We start from the raw sequence: 20,354 nt of genomic DNA on the forward strand, positions 1-20,354 counted from the left end.
ACCACGGATCTTATTGAACTCTGCTGCGTCGCAGCTCCGAGGTGAAAACCTGCTGACGATGCAAGGTGGCTTAAATTAGATGAGTCAGCAAAATGTCTCCTCGCAGGAGTTTGTCCAGGTTCACAGCAGAAGAGGCTGTTTTTCAGGTAAAGCTTTGAACAGCATGAGGTTGGAGTTTTCATTAATTTGTTAAATTATTTGATATAACAATTTAAAACGACAGACAAAAGTCCCAAAAACAAACCAAACAAACAGGTAAATATGAGACCAATCAATTAAATATTGAGCTTCATTCTTTCTATTATAAGCCTCTCAAATCAAATTTAAATATATTTAAAAAGTAGTTTTAATGTACTGCCTGGTCTGATTTTCTGAGGAAAGTTGTGTTTTTTTGTTTCTATCAAATTCAAATTTTACATAAAAAAACCAACACGAACAACTAATATATTATAAAATAAATAACATTGATGTGTAGAGACTCGGGTTACTCTTGGTCCCAATCTTTCTTTTAGTTGTATATATATTTTGTACGTGGTAGAGCTAACTATAAAGTTGAATTTAAAATGGTGAATTTAAATGGTTTTATTCTCTGGAACATTTTCTCTTAATTAAATGTATTGTATTATTCAATATTTGTAATATTTAACCCCCCAAAAAATGTGTATCATCACTCCCCGTTGCATTTCTATTACATTTTTTTTAAATTATTAAAACCTGGGCATCCACAGCGGCACTATTTTCCAGAGCTGCACCTGAACGCAGCACCGGTGAGCCCCGCTTTTGACTCGGCTGCTGCGACATCTAGCGGCCAGAGGCGGGAACAGCCAAAGCAAGCGAGCAAGGAGCTGCCAGCCCAGTTTATATTTCCAGTCATCGGTGGTGCAGCGGAATCAGATCCTGGACTGGACCGCAGCTCTTACCCCCGCACACACACACACACGCACGCACACGCACGCAGGACACCGCAGACTGCTCCAAGACGCGGGGGACATGAGGCGGACATGAGAGCTGCGTTTCCCCCCGTCAGGCCTCCGTTCACATCCCAGAGAGCATCTGCAGCTTGAAATCTTGTGCGATCCGGCGCGTCCAGAGCAAAGCGAGGAGGGAGAGCACTGCAGCAGTCATGCCGGGCCTGCTGCTCCTCATCACACTGACCGGTGAGGCTCTGTTTTTTTTTTTTTTTTTAATTATATATATATAGTCCCACATATGTTGTTTTTTTCCTCAAACATCTGTACTGGGACTATATATATATATATTTTTTTTTAAATAGGAAATAACATTTCACCACCAAAAAAAACAAAAACGCAAGCCCTTCTGGGAAATATGGTGCAGAAAAAAATAAATCTTTGGAGACTTTTGAGAGACACCACACAGGGAGAGTTAAGTCCCCGATAACATCTTAACATGGTGGGTTTTTTTTTAAATTTTTTTATCAGTGCTGCAGCATCATTAATGGCATTATTAATATTAATGATGGTTGATAATAATGTTATAAATCAGGGTGCGGAGTCTTCATTGAAACCGCTCAGGGGAAATTCTTCGAAGTGGACGCAGGCTGGCGACGTGTAGGAGGCGCACAGTGCACTTAAATCAGCAGACACACACACTGCAGTGTCTGACTAACACACACACACACACACACACACACACACACACACACACACACACACACACACACACACAGCAGGCAAGACCAGCTGCTGGGCACGAGACCTGACAGGAAGCATCAGCAGCAGCAGCATCATCAACAAGATATGTTTTAATTGGAATAATCACACCAGCAGATGTTACATCGTGTTGGATAGCATCTCTGTAGAATATATATATATATATATATATATATATATATACAAAAAAAGAAAAGATTCTTTGATTGATTATTACATCAATTTGTCAATGATCGATTAGTTTAGACTCTTTCAATTTTGTGAAAATAACGTGTTCAAATTGCTCGTTTTGTTCCAAACTCCCAAAAAATATTCAGCACACAATGATATAAAACAGAAGAAGCAGCAGATCCTCGTATTAGAGGAAGAAAACATTTAGTTGATTATCAGAATTAGGGCTGCAGCTTATAGTATTTTTAATCTTTTTATTGATCTGCTGCTGATTCATGATGTGAAAAGAAAAATGCAGGAAGCCAAACATATTCAGCTCATTGTCAGATTAGGAATTGATTGCTTGTAAAGTGACTAAAAACGGTGACTTTTAGCTTCATTACTTCAACCTAAATAATACTAATAGTTGATGATACGTCAGAACTTTTGCTTAATTTACGTGGTAATTTTATTTGAATGCATATTTTGATGATTGTTTATTGAATCAGCACAAAATCTTCCCCTCATATGAAATTCAAATTTGTTTTTGATGGATTCATTTTTCTCTAAATACCCATTCCAGCAATTTTACTGGTTAAAATATGGAGGCTCATCTTTGTGTTTGTGAAACTACACGGACATAAAAGTATAAGTTCAATGCTGCTTTTTATTTTTAAAGTATAAACTCAACATTACGGCTCTTAGAAATATAAACATATTTTATTTTTTATTTCCCCCATCGTGATAAAACATGCTGGAGAATACGGAGGTGGATGTAAGGAGGAGATAATTGGGTGAGCCACCTCTCTCTGAAGGGGATTTGGGGGTGGGGGAGGGTCCACCCATATCATAAGCCGATCTGAGGGGTGTTAAAGCTGAGGTTGGGGGGGCTTTCGGTCGACCCCTCCCTGGAACATAATGGACACCACGAGGTATCGGATTTATTCGTCTATGTGAACACGACACACCAGAAAACAAAATGCTGCTGTAGGAACAAGGAAAAGAAGGACAACAAAAGCAATAAATATCTTTAGAAACAGCCAAAGTACCATCAAATTCTCCTGACTGTGAAGACGCACCAAAATAATTGATGTATTTGTTTTTGGAATTGCATTTATTCATTTAATTATTGAATTGTATTTTCTGTCTAAAACTTTGTTTCAACTTCCCAGACTGCCACAGATCTAATTTTGAGTGAGAATTTAATTTTACGAGCAGTGTTTTCACGTAAAAACAGATGTAAAGGAACATTTCAAAATATAGAAAAGAAATGAGATGCATAAGAAACGGATAAAATGCATAAAATTAAACACAAATACACTTAAAGTCTAAAATAAGCAATATGCATTTTAAAGGCGCGGTAGTTCAAGTGCAAGGAATATTAAAGAATATTAGATTTTTTTTTAAATATAAGTGCAGAAAAATGTTTTACGCGACATTTATCAATACAAATTAAGTGATTTATTGACGCTTAAGATTGAGATCAAGTCTGTTTTCTAAAAATAATAAATGCTCGCTGTGTCCAGAGGAGCTCCGTCAAAACTGTTGGTCCTGTCTTGTCCCAGAGGAACTATCGGTGTGAAGCATCTCAGAGCTTCTCCGTGATAAGCTCCTAACGCTAACTCAGCTGTTCAGTTCCTTCACCTTTGGAGAGACGCGGGTCGATTTTTTTTTCTCAAGTAATTACGCAGCAAAGTTGCTTTTATAGACGACGACTTCAAGGTCGCTGTGTGGTTGTGAAACTGGAGGGTGTGTGGTTGGAGAGAGATGGGGGGTTTTTTTGGACAGCTCGTGTCTGAGACACTCATAATGGCATTTCACTTAAAATTGATATATCGATGCGTCTTACTCAGCTGACTGTGACTTAACCTGCAAGCAGGATGTTTTTAAATGCTCCCCGTGGAGGTTTGACTAAAATAAGACGACTGAGGCAGGAAGAGCTGACGACTTATTTAGCTACAGGTGGGTTTGTGCTGAATTGAGGAAGACCCGCCAGATACCTCAGAATATATAAAGATTACAACCACAGACTGAATATAAAAGTGTTCGTAGCTTCCGCGTCCTGAACAAAAAGAGGCCAATGTGGAAGTGCCATAAACTGCAATACCACCGGGTGCCACTAGAGGTCGGCTCCAAAAAGCCTCCATAGACTCCCATTCAACTCCTGTCATGAAACACAAAGTCAATACATTTTGTTGTTGTTAGCTAAAGTCGCTCCTTCTTGTTAGTTTTCAGTCGGCAATCTGAAAATAATCCCCTCATCAATTTTGAAAATCGGCCTCAAAAAGCCGTGTTATTTGGGGGCGTGTCTGTTTGATTGACAGGCCTGTGGTGGAGGCAGGTTACGGCTATTGGTGGGCGGGACGTGATGTTGACTTTTAAAACTCTTCGTGGCCTCTCTTCGTCCTATTTAGCAAAGCATTTCGGCATTTAAGCATTTAACAAAGCATTTGCTGTCAGAGCCCCCAACGTTTTCTCGACTTTACTTGATTTCTGTGATCCACTTTTATTTCTTTTTTTGTTGTTTTTACGTTTTTTTTTTTATTCGTTTTATACGATCACAGTGTTCCTAGATTTTAAGGCCCGTTTGATTTCATAGGTTTAATGTGCTCAACGAAGTTCAATTAAAGTGCTACATCAATAAAGGTGATTATAATTATGATTAAAAGTTGTCCTTCTTCCACTTGGTGGACTTATATCCCATCCGGTGTGAAAAGCCACTTACCTTGATGCCAGCCTGACGTCCTTTATGTAGGACTAAAACCGAGATACACACTTCTCTTTATCTCCACGTGAAAGCTTTATTTGTGTTGAATAAATCGATTAAATGTCATTGAGAAAAAGCACCGACGAATGCAGGCTGCGTTTAATTTTTTTGGGCTCAAACCAGTGTTTTATTCAGCGGGCTGAGCATTTCGACCGCGTTAGCTGCAACGTACGATGCTTTTCCTCTCGGGTGTACGGAGCAATAACGCCGCGTCAGGAGTGAAGCGGAAAGCTACCTCAGCACCGACGTAGCAAATTTCAAACCCTCTTTTAGGCTTTTAAAGGACGCTGCAAGTCCCAACACGTGTTTGTTTTGGTTTTTTTTACCTGCTTTTTAGCCCAAATATTCAAGAAATCGACGAGAATTCGACGAGTAGCAGTTTCATCTTCGTGATTGGCAGGTTTTTTTTTTTTTTTTTTCAAGCCTGAGCTCGACTCTTTACTTTCCCAAAAAATAAATTCAAACATTCATCATCTCCAGGGATAAAACGAGGGCTGTGAGGATGGTTTTTTTTTTTGTCTGCAGCGCAGTGTTGACTTGGGGATTTGGGAAGGAATTAAAACAACACAAATTAAAGCTTTTCTCTGCTGGGTGAAGGATCCCTTATCTGTCGTCTCCTCCTGTTGGCGCTTCCATCCTCCACCTCCATCCTCCACCTCCATCCTCCCTCGTCGTCGTCCTCGGAGCTTCTCTTTGGATCGGTAATTCACAGCGAGTAGGACATTTCAGACGGCTGTTTTTTTTTCAACGAGAAACTTTATTCAAAGGTGAACGAGAAGTCTGAGCCCTGATTTTTTTTTCACAGTGCTCAGACTTCATCAAAAAGCTCATTAAGGGACTTGATGTTTTTGGCTTCATCTTAAATGATATATTCTATTTTTTTTTTTTTTTTACTGTCAACAACTCTCACTCTGTGTGCTTCGGGTCTGTTTGCTCTCTAAATGAAAAATCCATCCGGTTCAGATGAGAGCGTCTAACACTGCTGTGTCATCCGGCTGCGTCGTGAGTGCTTTCACTGGTCTGAAGCAGACTTGATTGAGTTCTTTGATAACATTCATGGTTCCCAGGGGATGAATCCTCCTAATTCAAACGATCCCCTGGCTTCTCCCGGCGCAGTCTAGTTTACTCTGTGAAATATCTTAACATCTTACTTCATAGATTTGTTACAAACATTCAGTCGCAGGAGGTTGAACCCTGAAGACCTCGTTTAACCTTTGACCTTTCCACCGGCGCCACCTTCAGGTTCAAATTTGTGAAATATCTGCAATGATCGAACCCTCAAACAAGCGGACTGAGACCGTGAACTACGCGTTTGAAAATGCACCGAGTCAGCAGGATTTAACCGGTACATCTGCGTCACCTCAGGCCGGAGGTAGGGGTGGGGGAGGGGTTGGGGGAGGGGGTGGGGTTGTCGGGGTTGTGTGTTGTGTGTTGGGTTGTCAGGGGCCGAAGAGCTTAACATGCTACAGACGTGTTTGAGACATGTTGGACATCATGTTGTAATCTGCTCACTCAGCCTCTTAGGTCATACAGCCATCTGTGGTCCCAGACAGAGAGCACCATGGGATACATGGGTGGGGTGGGGGTGGGGGGTGGGGGTGGGTGGGGTCTGTGGCGAGGGCTCGAAGCTCTCCGTGAAGGATTATGTATGAGCGATGGGTGGATGAATGTATGAATTGATAAATTAGCAAGTGAATGAGTTGACAAAAAAAAAAAAAGGATAAATGTGGGGTTTGATGAACTACAAGGAGGAGCAGGTGATCGTAGCGCTACCGGTGAGGCACCATAAACGGTTCATAAACTGTAATAAACAGATTTATATCAACATTATACTGACTAGAAACAAAACTGCAACAGAAACACACAGATGATGTTACATAACGATGCATTTTATTCAAACTAATGCAAGAATCGTCATTCTAACAATCATTCAAACAGCTGAAATCAAATTTTGTATTCACTTATAAATACAATCAAATCCGATGTTATCATCGACATGTGTGCATGAAAGCCATCAATGAACACATGAGTGATAAATAAAACAAGAAATGAATGAATTATCATTGAGACTGAACGGGAGACTGATGATACGATGATGGAAGTTTTTAATGAAACTGAAAGAGCTCGCCGCGGAGACGAGAGCTCTCTGATGTCTGTAAATTGAATCACTTTAATGTATAAAACAGACACCGGAATACTTTTCTTCTCCCGTCCTTCCCCGGGCTGCTTTAAAGCGTGCCGGCCGGCTAACAAAACAAAAAGCTGCTGTAAATCCGTTTGGGGAATTCGTTTTAACTGATTCGATCTGTCGATTCACTCAATTCTGTCGAAACCACTCGCTGTTGTTTTGGTTGTTTTTGTTTTGTTTTCATTGGACTTGTGTATTACCAGACACTTTAGGTTTATTTTGTGACGGCATCCAGATTCTCTCCTTCCAATCGATCCGTTTATGCGGAAGCCGTTTTAAAAGCGATACGTAGCTTTAATCCACCTTGTATAACATTAATAATCACCATGTAAACATTTCAAATAAGCTTTATAACACACTCAAATGTAATAAGACCCAACATTTGTCAGTTATCACTTCTCCTGTAAAGACATAATTTATAATGTTACAAATGTGCATTATTATAACATCATTCATAATCTGTTTACATTTAAAAACATTATGTAAAGTCCTAAACTATTTGTTAAATGTTGATAAATAAAAGGGGAATTGTGACCCTTTGCTTTTGTGTTCATGCTGCTGCTGAGATTTTATTGTCATTATCACAACAGGCAAATTGATTGGTGAAACAATATGTTTTGTCAAAATTAATACACCACACAATTGTCTAAATGAATAAGATTAAGCTTGTACCTAAGAATATTAGCTTGTTTTCAGATGTACAGCTTTTTAAAATATTTTCCATTAAAAGATGTTAAGGCAAGAAGTTATGTTTGAAAAGGTTGAATCTGTTCCTGTATTTCTCATTCTCCAAAAAAAAGTGTTTGCAGCATGATGTTAATAATTATGTGATGTTATTGTTTTTGACACATCATGTCAATCCTTCCATACATGTCATGTTTTAGATTCTACTTGAATTTCTTGCTCTTTTTCTTTATTTTCTGCATAAATCTTAAAACTTCTTCTGACTTGACCGTTTGATTCCACCGGAGGCGGATCGATGCGCTGAGATCTTTAAAGTGTCCGTCCTCTCTCTATTTTTTTTCCCGTAGCTTTCCTGGCCGGCCGCGAGGCCTTCCGCCTGGGTTCGTCCCAGCGGGTCGTACCCCTGGATGAGGCGCGTCTGTTCCGGGCCTTCGACCCGGAACAGACGCGCCTCATCCAGGAGTTGGTCCGAACCAAACGCTCCGCGGTCCACGAGTTGGTGCGAGCTCAGCCCCACTTGGTTCACGACATGGGTTGGCCGGAGATACACGAAACATCCCGCTCGCAGGCCAAGATGGAGTCGGCGAACTCCTCCCAGCTGAACGCGCCGCGGCCCGCCGGCCGGGATGCAGCCGGGACCCACGAAAGCCTGGATGTGGAAGACGAGATGGAGGTGAGGACCTAATCAGTTTTTTTGTAACATCAGAATTTATACTGCTGTACATCTGACCAAGCACCCCCGCCCCCCCCCTCCCGTTCCTCCCCCCTCTCTCAGCGTATGGTTCATCTGGCCGTCCCCCAGGATGCAGACGACTACAGGGGAAACTCGGACTCCACTGACCCAGAGACGGAGCACGTCTTTGGGCCGGGACCCGGCGACGCCTCCCGGGAGGCGTCCGGCTTTTACGGGACGGACGCGGAGGACAGAGACAGGGTAGAGGACATGGGAGAGGACCGGGAGAGGAGAGGGGGAGAGGACGAGTGGGAGGCCAGGGAAGACGAAGACGGCAACGGAGGAGGGACAGACGATGGAGATGTCCGAGATGCCTCGGAGGCCAACCACACGACGCCGGATCTGGACGCTCTGATTGGTTAGTGGGAGTCCAAACAAACATCTGCCGCGTTAGCAGATTTGCTGAAGGAGCCCACACCGTCCGGAAATGTTGGTTTTTAAACGTTGATTTTTGCCAAAAGGCCAACGTTCAGTCTGGTCGTACAGATATCTGTGACATCATCAGAGTATATTTGAAGATCCTGGAGAGCAGTAAAAAAAATAAATGCAGATTTATAAGAGATGTTGATGCCGCTCGGTCCAATGCTTCAATCTTAGACTGATGGATCATCATAATCATCAAGTCAAACTAGCTGCTGAACACAATTAACATTATAGCAGCTTTACAATGTACCACATACGACTTCCAGGTTTATCACTTAAGATGGCGTCTGTCAGTCTTCTTGTGCGGCTGCGTCTCTTTTGTTTCCGAGAAGTTCCTGTTCAAATATCTCAAGCTAAATGGGCGTTTCCTTCCTATAATGCGATAAAAACACCAACCGGCTTTAACTTTAAACAACCTGCTACGTTTATCTTGTTCATCATCATTGAACAACTGCTGTTTATCTCCTGAGAGTCTCCGATGAATGAAAGCTGTCAAAACCTCATGGCAACGCTGGCAGCAGAGACACACTCACACACACACGCACACACACACACACACACACACACACGCACACGCACACGCACACGCACACGCACACACACACGCACACACACACACGCAAACGTGTGTTTCTGACATGTCTCCTTTGTGTCACACAGGCTACACCTCATCTTTCCACCCCTCCACCTCCAAGCAGCCAAGCATCACCTCCCCAGCTGAGGTGCACCGTCCTGGGCTACAGGAGCACCGCGCGTCCCCCGTCCTGGAGGTGAGGACGGAGAAACCTAAAGCCATACATCCTGAATATTGCGACTAATATATTCCTAGATCTATCATTATGTGTACACGTGTCATTGTGTAGATTAACTCTCACAAAAATGAGTGAAAATAGCCCACCCCCCCAAAAAAATAAATAAAAAACAACACACGATTTTGCAGATATCACCAACGGGCTTTTATCGAACAATCGCTGAAATCACAACGAACCAATCCCAAGTTTGTCAACAGAATTTCTACCTTTTACTTCTTAAAGCCACGTTAAATCACTGACATATTCAAGTTACAGCAACAAAACTCTATCGTGGGAACAATGGCCATTTGGAGCAACCACAAACCCCTCGTTGGTGTTATGTCTGGCTTTCGTGAAGTGGCTCCCAGGTGGCTCCCTGCTGCGCTTTAAGTTTTTAAGGCGCCATCATTAAGAAGGAGAAATCATTCAGCTGCCGTTGGGACTTTTTAATTGGATCGCAGTGAATCAGATGTAATCCAGGGCTCACCTGCTAACCCTGCGCTGCATAATTTAATTAGTCTTCAACTGCTTTATGCGATTAGTGGCGTCTTGTTGGCCCATATTGTTGGCAAATGGAGATGACTGACTCAGCAAAAAGTATATATATATATATATATATATATATAAATGCAAGTTTGGCTCATTAGTTTTTCTTAAACTTTCTATCCATGAATTAATGGCGGTATACACATGAATCATTTCTCTCATAACATGGACAACCAGCCAGTGTTTGCTTCCTGCCTTCTTGCATTGACGATCGCTACTACTTCTAATGCCCTGGATGGCTACAGCCATCTGGATATAGTGTCGTCGTACGCCACCTTTAACTACGACCTCCATAATAACGCACACATAACTACATTTAAATGTCATCAAAAACGAAACGTTGTGAGGTTTGACGTAGACGGACGTTATGGCGACGAATAAAGTGATCTAAAAAAAAAAAAGGTATCTGCCACACAGGTGAGTCCTTTAGGAAGAGAGCTGTGGGAGGCGGAGGGGGAGGAAGACATCCAGTCCAGCGGCTACGGAGTCCTTCACTCCTCCATCAGTACGACTACAGCTGCTGCTGTCGCTCCCTCCACTACCGCTGCTGCTGTCGCCGGCGGCGACGTCGGAGGAACTGCCACCCCGGAGACCGACACCGGCACCGACTTCGGGCTGCTGGGAACTTACACGAAAGGTACCAAAAAACTTCTAGTTACTTACAGCGTGTTTGATCTGGTTTCCTGTTCCTGTGTGAGATGCTTTTATTTACTATCCCCTTTTTTTTTTTTTTGACGTTTAAAAATAATAAAGAAATCGGCCTATTTGATTTTGAGAATCTCGGTAGCACTTTTGTTGTCTGCGTGATAAATATGAAGCGACAGCCAGTAGTTGGTTATCTTAGCTAAGCATAAAGACTGAGTCTACCTACAGTACCAGCATCTCTAAAGCGCACCACGTTACACTTTATATCTCATTTGAGTTTCAGTTTTTGCGGGCGTTTATGTCCTATTTATGACTATATTTATGTCAGACTCACAAACACGGTTACTAATCTTTGTCTTAACGTAATGACATATGAAAATATGTGTTCATTATTGAGTTTTAGAGGTGCTGAAAGGCAGATTTTGTTACCTGTAGACGGCCAGAATGTCTTTTAATGCTAAGATTCAGCATTAATACCTATTTTAGTGTTATTTAAGTTTGGATTTTTTTTTTTTTTTTTTTTTTTTTCAGCACTTGAATGATTTTTCTGCCTGAATTGAAGAAGTTTTTGTTTTTTTTCACAAGTGATTAAAAGATCATAAAAAGCCTGTGCAACTCGTGTGGGAGAATTTATTAGACACAGGAAAACAGCCGTGAAATAAATTAAAATAAAAAATATTTTGTATTTATTACCGTGTTATAATAATGCATTCGTGCAAAGAGGAAGAGCATCAGCTGCTCGTGTTTTACCTCTGGTTCGTCGACGCAGATGAGACCGAGGACGAGGAGACGGAGAGGGAGGAGGACGAGGAGGAAACGGGCCTGGCGCACATCGACATGTTTACCCAGAATCCCACTGCACCAGAGGTTGGCTCGGCTCCCAGCAGAGAGCCTCTGCAGCCCAGCGTGGAGGAAGAGGAGCAGCTGGAGGAGGACGAACGTGAGTTAAAAGGTGAAGCGGTCGGTAGCGAACAGTATAAACGTTACACAGGAATTTGCCGTCTTTTATTCTTATGATCGTAAAGCTGAAACATTTGCAGTGCCGGGACAGAAACCCTCACAGTTGTAGCAACGCTGACTAAGCACCTCAAACATAAAAATTTTTTTGGGGGGGTATTCGCTCAAGGATTTAGTCCGAAAGACAGAAGCGACGAGGCAGAGGAAGAAAACGTAAGAAAGACGGAGAGAGAGGGAACGCGGGTCGGACACGTCGTCCCGCTCACCACCGACCCTTCGCCCACCGTCGACCTCATCGATCCGTCCGATTGGCTGGACAAAAACACGCCGCTTCAGTCGGAGCAGGTATTTTTTTTTACAAACATACACGCAAGAGGAATTTAAAAAAAAAAAAATTAAATTAAAAAAAATTAAGCATTCACGTTGTGTTATTTTCCAACTGTGAATCTTTCAGGTAGTTTGTAAAGACTGGAGCAAGCTGGATGGACGAGGCTACGTCGTCCTGAACATGACGGAAAACTTGAACTGCGTGAGTACAAGAGATCGCCGCATTTAGCATTTTTAAAAGGATTAGTTTGTGGTCAGAGACAAGCGGTGGTTTGACTCGATCTGATTGGAAACCCGGCGATACTACGTCCCGCCCGCCGATAGCCACCCAACCAAAAAAACCACATCTTTCTCGGGCTTCTTTTCTAATGAATGAGGGATTATTTTCAGATGGACCTCCAGAAAACTAATAAGAAGGAGTGACTTTAGCTAACAACACCGAGATACCCCGTGGAAAAAAATGTATTTACTTAGAACTTTATGAGAGAAGTTGGATGGGAGTCTATGGAGCCGGAGGCTTTTTTTGGAGCCGACCTCTAGTGGCACTCGGTGGTATTGCGGCTGAAGGCACGTCGGCATCGGCCTAATTTTTCAGACCCGGGAAGCTACAGATCTGTTTAGTCTGCACCAGAATTTGGTTCACAGCTGTCGCATGAGCCGTGTTTGAACCGATCCAGACAGAAAAACTGAAGAGGCCGATCCTCAGAACCAGCATCCTTCGTTCAACGTGGTTGCGACCCGCCGTTCTCTCGAGGAAGAGCCCGAGTTTCCTCCCACGCTGTCGCAGCGAACATGAAGGTGAAGGGCTCCTATTGAGCTTCGCAGACGGTGTCGTTGGAGGCCGTCTGCTTTTTGTGCGAGAAGTGGCGAGGGCGGAAGGACCCTCGCCGTGGCGTCTGTCGCCATGGCAGCAATGCGAAACCCCCTCGCTGCCGCCGCAGGTTGTTATGGCAACGTGGATGGAGTCGGATGCTGCGTCCTCTCCTCTCTCGTTTACATTCGTTGAATACGAGGAAACTTTTTCAACACCTGTTCTTCTGCATCTTTGCCTTTGGACTTTGGACGGTAGATCAAGTGGTAACGCCGAGATAAATGTGTGTGTGTGTGTGTGTGTGTGTGTGTGTGTGTGTGTGCGCGCGCGACAGGAGGAGTTTCGTGTCGACCAGGGCGTACGCTTGTTGAGGATCATAGAGCGAGTGTTTGCTCGAAGAATGAATAGCCCCGAGGGATCATGGGTAATAACCCTCAGCAAGCCGACACACCAGCAACACCAGCTGCTGATGAACGTGGAATCTGAGAACGGTACACACACACACACACACACACACACACACACACACACACACACACACACACACACACACACACGTTTGTTGAGCTATCTTTATGAGGACATTCACTGATCTTAACCACCACAACTATGTTCCCAATCACAACCCTTACCTTAATCTAAACCTTGACTTAATTCTAACTTTAACCCTAAAACCAAGTCTTAGCCCTCAAAAAACCCTTTGTAGGAGTGAGACAGTGAGATTTGGCCAAAATGTCCTCCCTCCGATGTTTTAAAAGTAAAACTGGCCCCTCTCACAGATAATAGTCACACACGGTCTGTTCCGTAAAGCTACGTCACTTTTATGATCTTTTTTTTTTTTAATAACTTTTAACCCCATGTTATTTTTCAATAAATCAATTTGAATAATCAAAATTAAAAAAAGATTAAACTATTTCTATGAGGTGCAGCATGGTTATTACCAAAGGAAGTGATAACATGTTTATTTTCTTTATTTCGACCCCAACAGCTTTCAACTATAAGGTAATAATAATAAGCCTGCGAGGTGAAACCCAGGGCCCGCGTTGCACCACTCATTATTCCCCATTATTGCTAATGGAGGAGTTGACTGAAGGAGACTCGGACAAGCATGTCTTCATTTTTCATCCACTTCGTGTCCGGCCTGCAGCGGCTGGGCCGTTAAGGCAACGATGTTCAGAAACTCAAAAAAATAATCCTGAAACAATAAAAGGTCAGGGGCCCCAAATAGGACTTAAACAAACTAAACTAAACTCCCTCCCTTTAACCTTGACTCACAGCCGCACCCTGAAACATTGAAACTGTTGTCATAAAAGCAGCGTAGTGTTAAAATGTCCTTCATTCTCCGGATTAAAGGACAAAATAAATGGTGCGACGTCAGCAGCGGTGCTTTCATGCAGCCCTCTGCGAGGTGCGACGTCAGACAACCTTCAACAATCACAAACAATGGAAAATAAGGGACAACAGCCGTACATGGTGTTTTTGAGAGCACGCGTCGGAGTGTGTAAAACATGCGTTGTGTCTTTCAGGAGTGATATCTACCACGGATGTGCTGGACATGCTGAGAGAGATCACGAACTGTCTCAATAAGGTACCTCCTCCTAACCACATTCATTTCTTTAAAGCAATTTAAAAATGTTTTTCTATTCATATGACGTCCGATTTTTACTGTTGTTCTCCCCAAACGACACAGTGAAGCCTCCGGATGAACGCTTTTTTTTTTTCTGTACCTCTCTTATTTTTTTTCTTTTCTGAGATTTGCACTTAAAATTGATAAAAGTCTGATTAATCAAGTAACAAATAACTCATGAGTCTCTTGTTTTTCATTTGATTAAACCCGCCTGTTGGTCAGAATCAGATCAATTTCCAATGAAGTGTTCACATACAAGGAACCATTTAAGATTTTAAAGAAGTACGAACAAAATATTGGACTTTGCGAGCGAAAAAAAAAAAATACAGCTAACACAACAGATGGGTAGTGTACAAATAAAATGTCACAATAGATTACAAAAATATGTGTTCGTGCAAATGTACGAAGCATCAACAGGATATGTAATGTGTGTAAAACGTAATTCTCAGCGTCAAATGTGATGAGTTCCTGCTGTGTAATATAAGATTATAGATTATAGCTGGCATTAATGTGAACAGTCTATGAGTGGGAGAGAAAACAGACTCAGTGGGGGTCCTGGATGCAGCTGCACCCGCGAAAAACTATTCCTGTGGTCTGAGGTTTGGTTAAATGAGGCTGCCTGGTTTTGTGGGAAAGTTTACTTCACCGAGAAGTTACCGAAAAATAAAAAGAAATTATTTTTTTGAAGTTGCTGAGCTGTCAGAAAGCAGGACGTGAAAACATCGTAGCAGAGGACACCAAAGCAGTTAGAAAATGTTAATACAGCTGCCAATGACAGAAAATTTCCCAGTAAAAAAAAACAATAGAAATATGATAACAATAACAACAATAACCGTCTGGACTGTTAAAGTATAAATTTGTGTGTGTGTGTGTCTCATCAGGTGGGCATCCAGAACTACAGCGCCGCCAGCAGCTGTCCGTCTCGTCCCAGTCAGACCCGCAGCGACTACGGCAAACTGTTCGTGGTTCTGGTGATCATCGGCTCCATCTGCATGGTCATCATCACATCTGGATTCATTTACATCTGCTGGCAGAGACGACTGCCCGCAACCAAGACGACGGTAGCTCAACACACACACACACACGCACACACACACACACACACACGCACACACACACACACACACACACACATTCATGTCCATGTTACGATGTACCTGAATGCTTAAATCAGTGGTTCTCAAACTTCTTCTTTTTTTACATAATAGCAACGTTTTATGACGTTTATTTGCAGCTTTTTATTTCTCGTTTATTTTTCCGCTGACTGACCGCTGAGCACCTGAACGCACCCTGAGGAGTCTTGTTGTTGTTTTTTTTTTTTTTTTTTTAATACAATGAATTAAATGAACGCAGCCGCTCTTGTAAATCTCTGGCGACCTTTTTTTTTTTTTTTTAAACCTCGCAGTTTCGCGGCGATGAGCTTCACTTTGTGGAGAACGGTTGCCACGACAACCCGACGCTGGACGTGACCAACGACGGCCACCCGGAGATGCGCGAGAAGAAGCCGAGTACCAACGGGCTGTCGGCGGAAGGAGGAGGAGGAGGAGGAGGAGGAGGTGATGGCGACGGCGGCAGTCGCTGGCAGGTGATTGGATGACCGATTCAGTGGATGTCAAGGGGCGAAGAAAATAAATTGATCGACGTAGTGATGGGAAGATTTAGTGGCAAACAATGTGCTGTCTTGTGTATTCTGCCTGGCGACAGCATGAAGACTCTTTTTTGTGTTTTTTTTCAGGTATTCGTCAATCAAGCAGCGACCGAGGAGGAGGAGGAGGAGGAAGAGGAGCAGGACACACATCTCTGATTGATGAAGAGGAAGTGAAGGAGGCTTTTTAATAGATCGATGATAGGAGGGAGCACAGAGGAACGAAGATGATTATGACTGTGATGGCAGAAGAGGAAAAAGAAGAGAAAGAATATGAAATTTCTTTAGTGGAGTGAAGAGAACAAAGAAAGGAGGAAGAGAGAAATTTGATGGGAGTTAAAGGTTTGAAGCCTGAGAGGTTGAGGTGTTGTTCGGTCATTAAGATAGGACGGAGACGAGGAGGAGGAGGAGGAGGAGCAGTCACTGACGTCTCGGAGATCAGACACAAGGGTTCCCACAAGAAACTGTATTCACGTGTCAAATCCAAACTCATACACAGACGATAAACTCGCCAGTCGCCCTCAAAGATTTAACAAAGTTCAGCAAAATCGGACCTGAGTTTAGAATTTCCTGTAAAAATTTAAAACACCCTTCTTGATGTTAGATAATTTCACCATTACATCAAAACCCCTCTGTTTAGTGTGCCTTACGCTTTCAGCTCCTCATGCCGTTGCTACGTGAGATGAATCCAAACATAAAACGAGTGCGGAGCTTAAAGCAGCATTTATCACCTTAAAACCGTTGAATGTACTTTAATCGCCATTCTGTGTCACAAATCCTTTAATAAAATCGCCCTGACTTCATAGCAGAAACCTCAAATAAGAGCAACAGTTGATTATCAGCAGATGAATGTGGCTGAAGTACATTTGATCATTTTCTGCTTCATTAATACACCTGCTTCAGAGGGAAATATTGGACTTTGCTGCATTTATCTGACAGTTATTGTCACTATTTAATGTAAAAATCTGTATTTTACACAGACAACATGATGATCATTAAACTTTATTGTAGATGAATATATTAGGTAGTCAACATTTGCTTCATATACAAATCTATAATGCTACTTTCACATCAAAGCATCCTTAAAAATAATAATATAAATTATTAAAACACCTTTTTTTTAAGTGCAGTACATTTTTCTACTAATACTACAATCCCTTAAGTAATACTCTGAATGTAAGGACTTCGGATGGATTACTTTTTAAAGTATCGCCGATAAGCTGCAATAAAGTCCATTAAAGTATATCCTCATAAGTATTACAGCCTTAGACGAGGTCGGCGGGTTTCCACGCCGACGTCTGACTCCGGCGACTCCTCTCGGCTCCTCCTCCTCCTCCTCCTCCTCCTCCGACTTCACTGAAACAGGAAGTATCGCCCGTAGCAACTTTTCAAAGTAAGAGTTTTTTGGCACTTTAATCGATTCCTCTTTGGAAAAATACAGTAGTGACTATCATCGTTGGGAAAAAAAAAATGCTGCATCATGTTAAATGTCTCTCATATAGTGACTGAAATATCTCTATTTTGCTTATAGGAATGGTTGTAACCCCCCCGCTGAGGATGTTTACTGTTCACTCTACAAACACGTCATGTGATCGCTGTACTTTGTGTGCCGTTAGCCGAGTATACTCTTTTTTATTTTTGTTATTTTTTATTTATTTTTTTCCAAAATAGTGCTGCAATGGCTGCTGTACGCCTGCTGGCTAAATGTTGAGGCGATGACACGTGGGCGATATTTAGAGGTGGGAAAAAAAGCATGAAAATATAAACTCAGTGACGCCGTCGACATCGAGTCACCGAAACCACCGAGTCCCAAGTCGAGCCCCGAGTCCTCCGTCTTTTTAGTGTTAAGTGTGGAAAAAGCTGTAGTCGCGACTCATTCATTACAATCGCGTCCGAGTCATTACGACCGAGTCGGAGTCTCTGCGGTGATGTGCAAGTCGCTGCAGTCGTGGTCAAGTTACCACGGTGACGGCGGTCTGTACAGTCGTGGCGATTCTGTTGGAGTCGCTGTGATTGAATCCGAGTCAACCGGGATCGTGTTCGAGTCACCGTGTTTATGTCTGAGTCAGCAAAGTTCTGAGTCACAAATGAAATGGCCCGAGTCACGACGATCGAATCCCGAAGACCCGTTTGTTGAAATCACGTCCAAGTCGTTCTGACCGAGTCCGAGTCACCACGATGATGTTGGAGGAGCGACGGTCACGTTCGAGTCGCTATCGCGATGTCCAAGTCGCTACGCTCACGACTGAATCGAGTCCCTACAATTACATCACCAGGACTGTGTTCGAGTCACTCCGGTCGCGTCCGAATCACTGCAGCGACACTCGAGTCATTACAGCCACGTTGAAGTCACAACGATCAAGTCCGAGTCACGACAGTCATGTTCGAGTCCCCTTCATCGTGTCTGAGTCAACACAGTTTGGAGTCCGAAGTCCCGTTCTTTAAAGTCACGTCAAAGTCACGATAACCAAGTCCGAGTCACTGCGACGACGTTGGAGGAGCGACGGTCACGTTCGAGTCATTCTGGTCACATTCGAGTCAACGCAAGTCACAAAGGAAACTTTTGCGAGTCATTTTTGGTCATTTCCAAAGCTGAGCTCGAGTCCGAGTTACTATGATCACATCCGAGTTACTACGATCACAGCCGAGTTACTATGATCACATCTGAGTTACTACGATCACATATGAGTTACTACGATCACATACAAGTTACTACGATCACATCCGAGTTACTATGATCACATCCGAGTTACTATGATCACATACGAGTTACTATGATCACATCCGAGTTACTACGATCACAGCCGAGTTCCTATGATCACATACAAGTTACTATGATCACATCCGAGTTACTATGATCACATACAAGTTACTACGATCACATACAAGTTACTACGATCACAGCCGAGTTCCTATGATCACATCCGAGTTACTATGATCACATACGAGTTACTATGATCACATACGAGTTACTATGATCACATATGAGTTACTATGATCACATACAAGTTACTACGATCACATACGAGTTACTACGATCACGTATGAGTTACTATGATCACATATGAGTTACTATGATCACATACAAGTTACTATGATCACATATGAGTTACTATGATCACATACAAGTTACTATGATCACATGCGAGTTACTATGATCACATATGAGTTACTATGATCACATACAAGTTACTACGATCACATACGAGTTACTACGATCACGTATGAGTTACTATGATCACATATGAGTTACTATGATCACATACAAGTTACTATGATCACATATGAGTTACTATGATCACATACAAGTTACTATGATCACATGCGAGTCATCGTGTCCACGTCACTGTTGTCAATGTCCGACTTCAAAAAGGGCCACAAACAACCGACAAACATTCAAGTCCAAATGAAGTCACAAGTCGTCCAAAGTGGGACTTGTAGAGTTCTTTTACGAGTCTTTGTCTCCTTTTAATTAAAATCCGGACCGTCACGTCACATCCAGTAATATCACACATCAAAATTAATCAGAGAAATCTTTCTGTGATTTGCCGCTGGAGCGGAAACAGACGATTTACCTGCAGCTGTTCTCAACATTGTTTTTTTTTGTGTGTTTATTTTTCTTTTGAAAGAGATTTTTTTTTTTTCACGTAGATTTTAAAGCTGCAGTTGTCCGTCTCCGTCCCATCTCTTATTTCATCCAGATGTCGCCTGTCGTCTCGGCTCTTTTTACTCTCGACTTTTCTCGATGTAACGATGCTGCACACGGCTTCACTTTTAAGCTACGCTGATCGATTTTTTTTTTTTTTCGTCCGTTGAGCGGGATTTACAGAAAAACTATTTCAGGATTTTCTGAGAGCACAACGTCCGGGCAGGAGACAGGAAAGACGAGCATGTAGCTTTCAGCGCCGATATAAACAAAAACCACGCAGCCGATTTTTTTTTGAAGATCGACGGACTTCGACGGAAACCAGTTTTGCTGCTTTTTGTGTTGCTTGCAGATTCTGATCGTTTCAATTTTATTTCCCTGATGTTTTTTTGTTTTTTTCAGGATCTGACGACAAGCTCATGGATGTTTGTATTTGTCAGCAGCGCTATAGTGCAAGTCAATGGGCGTTAAGCTGTAGCAACAAAAAAAAAAACAACAACCTCAAATTAGTCTGTTTGTACAAAAAAAAACACAGTTTGTTTCCCGACAAGATTTTTAACACATTTTTGTTTCATTTGATTTTTTTCATTCGTTTAATTTTTTTGTTAAGTTATTTTACAGATCTTTTTTTCTATATCAGTTCACATGCAATTTGATCACATTTTGCATGACTTTTTAAATTTTGTTTTGGGTTGTCAGTGTTAATAAGTCAAGTGTGAGGAAATAAAGTTTGAAGAAAATTAA

General features: G+C 42.3%; 1 protein-coding gene across 3 annotated transcripts; it reads left to right on the plus strand.

Annotated features, from left to right (window-relative positions):
* Window positions 1-824: 824 nt before the first annotated feature.
* podxl2 (podocalyxin-like 2) lies at window positions 825-20,354 on the plus strand. 3 transcript variants are annotated; one of them, XM_069150824.1, is made up of 13 exons: window positions 825-1,157; window positions 7,807-8,132; window positions 8,235-8,550; window positions 9,276-9,385; window positions 10,355-10,589; window positions 11,367-11,549; window positions 11,724-11,899; window positions 12,009-12,083; window positions 13,027-13,183; window positions 14,219-14,280; window positions 15,201-15,380; window positions 15,725-15,904; window positions 16,055-20,354. In XM_069150824.1, exons 1-13 carry the CDS (start codon window positions 1,124-1,126, stop codon window positions 16,121-16,123), a joined length of 2,103 nt encoding a protein of 700 aa, XP_069006925.1. In that variant the 5' UTR covers window positions 825-1,123; the 3' UTR covers window positions 16,124-20,354. The 3 variants fall into 3 exon arrangements, with proteins under 3 accessions (XP_069006925.1, XP_069006934.1, XP_069006943.1); XM_069150833.1 differs by having other exon boundaries at window positions 11,367-11,537; XM_069150842.1 differs by having other exon boundaries at window positions 10,370-10,589.

The sequence above is a fragment of the Embiotoca jacksoni genome, unplaced genomic scaffold (genome assembly GCF_022577435.1).
Source record: "Embiotoca jacksoni isolate LCO1_2020_lvr unplaced genomic scaffold, fEmbJac1.0.p SCAF_1, whole genome shotgun sequence".
NCBI lineage: Eukaryota > Metazoa > Chordata > Actinopteri > Embiotocidae > Embiotoca > Embiotoca jacksoni.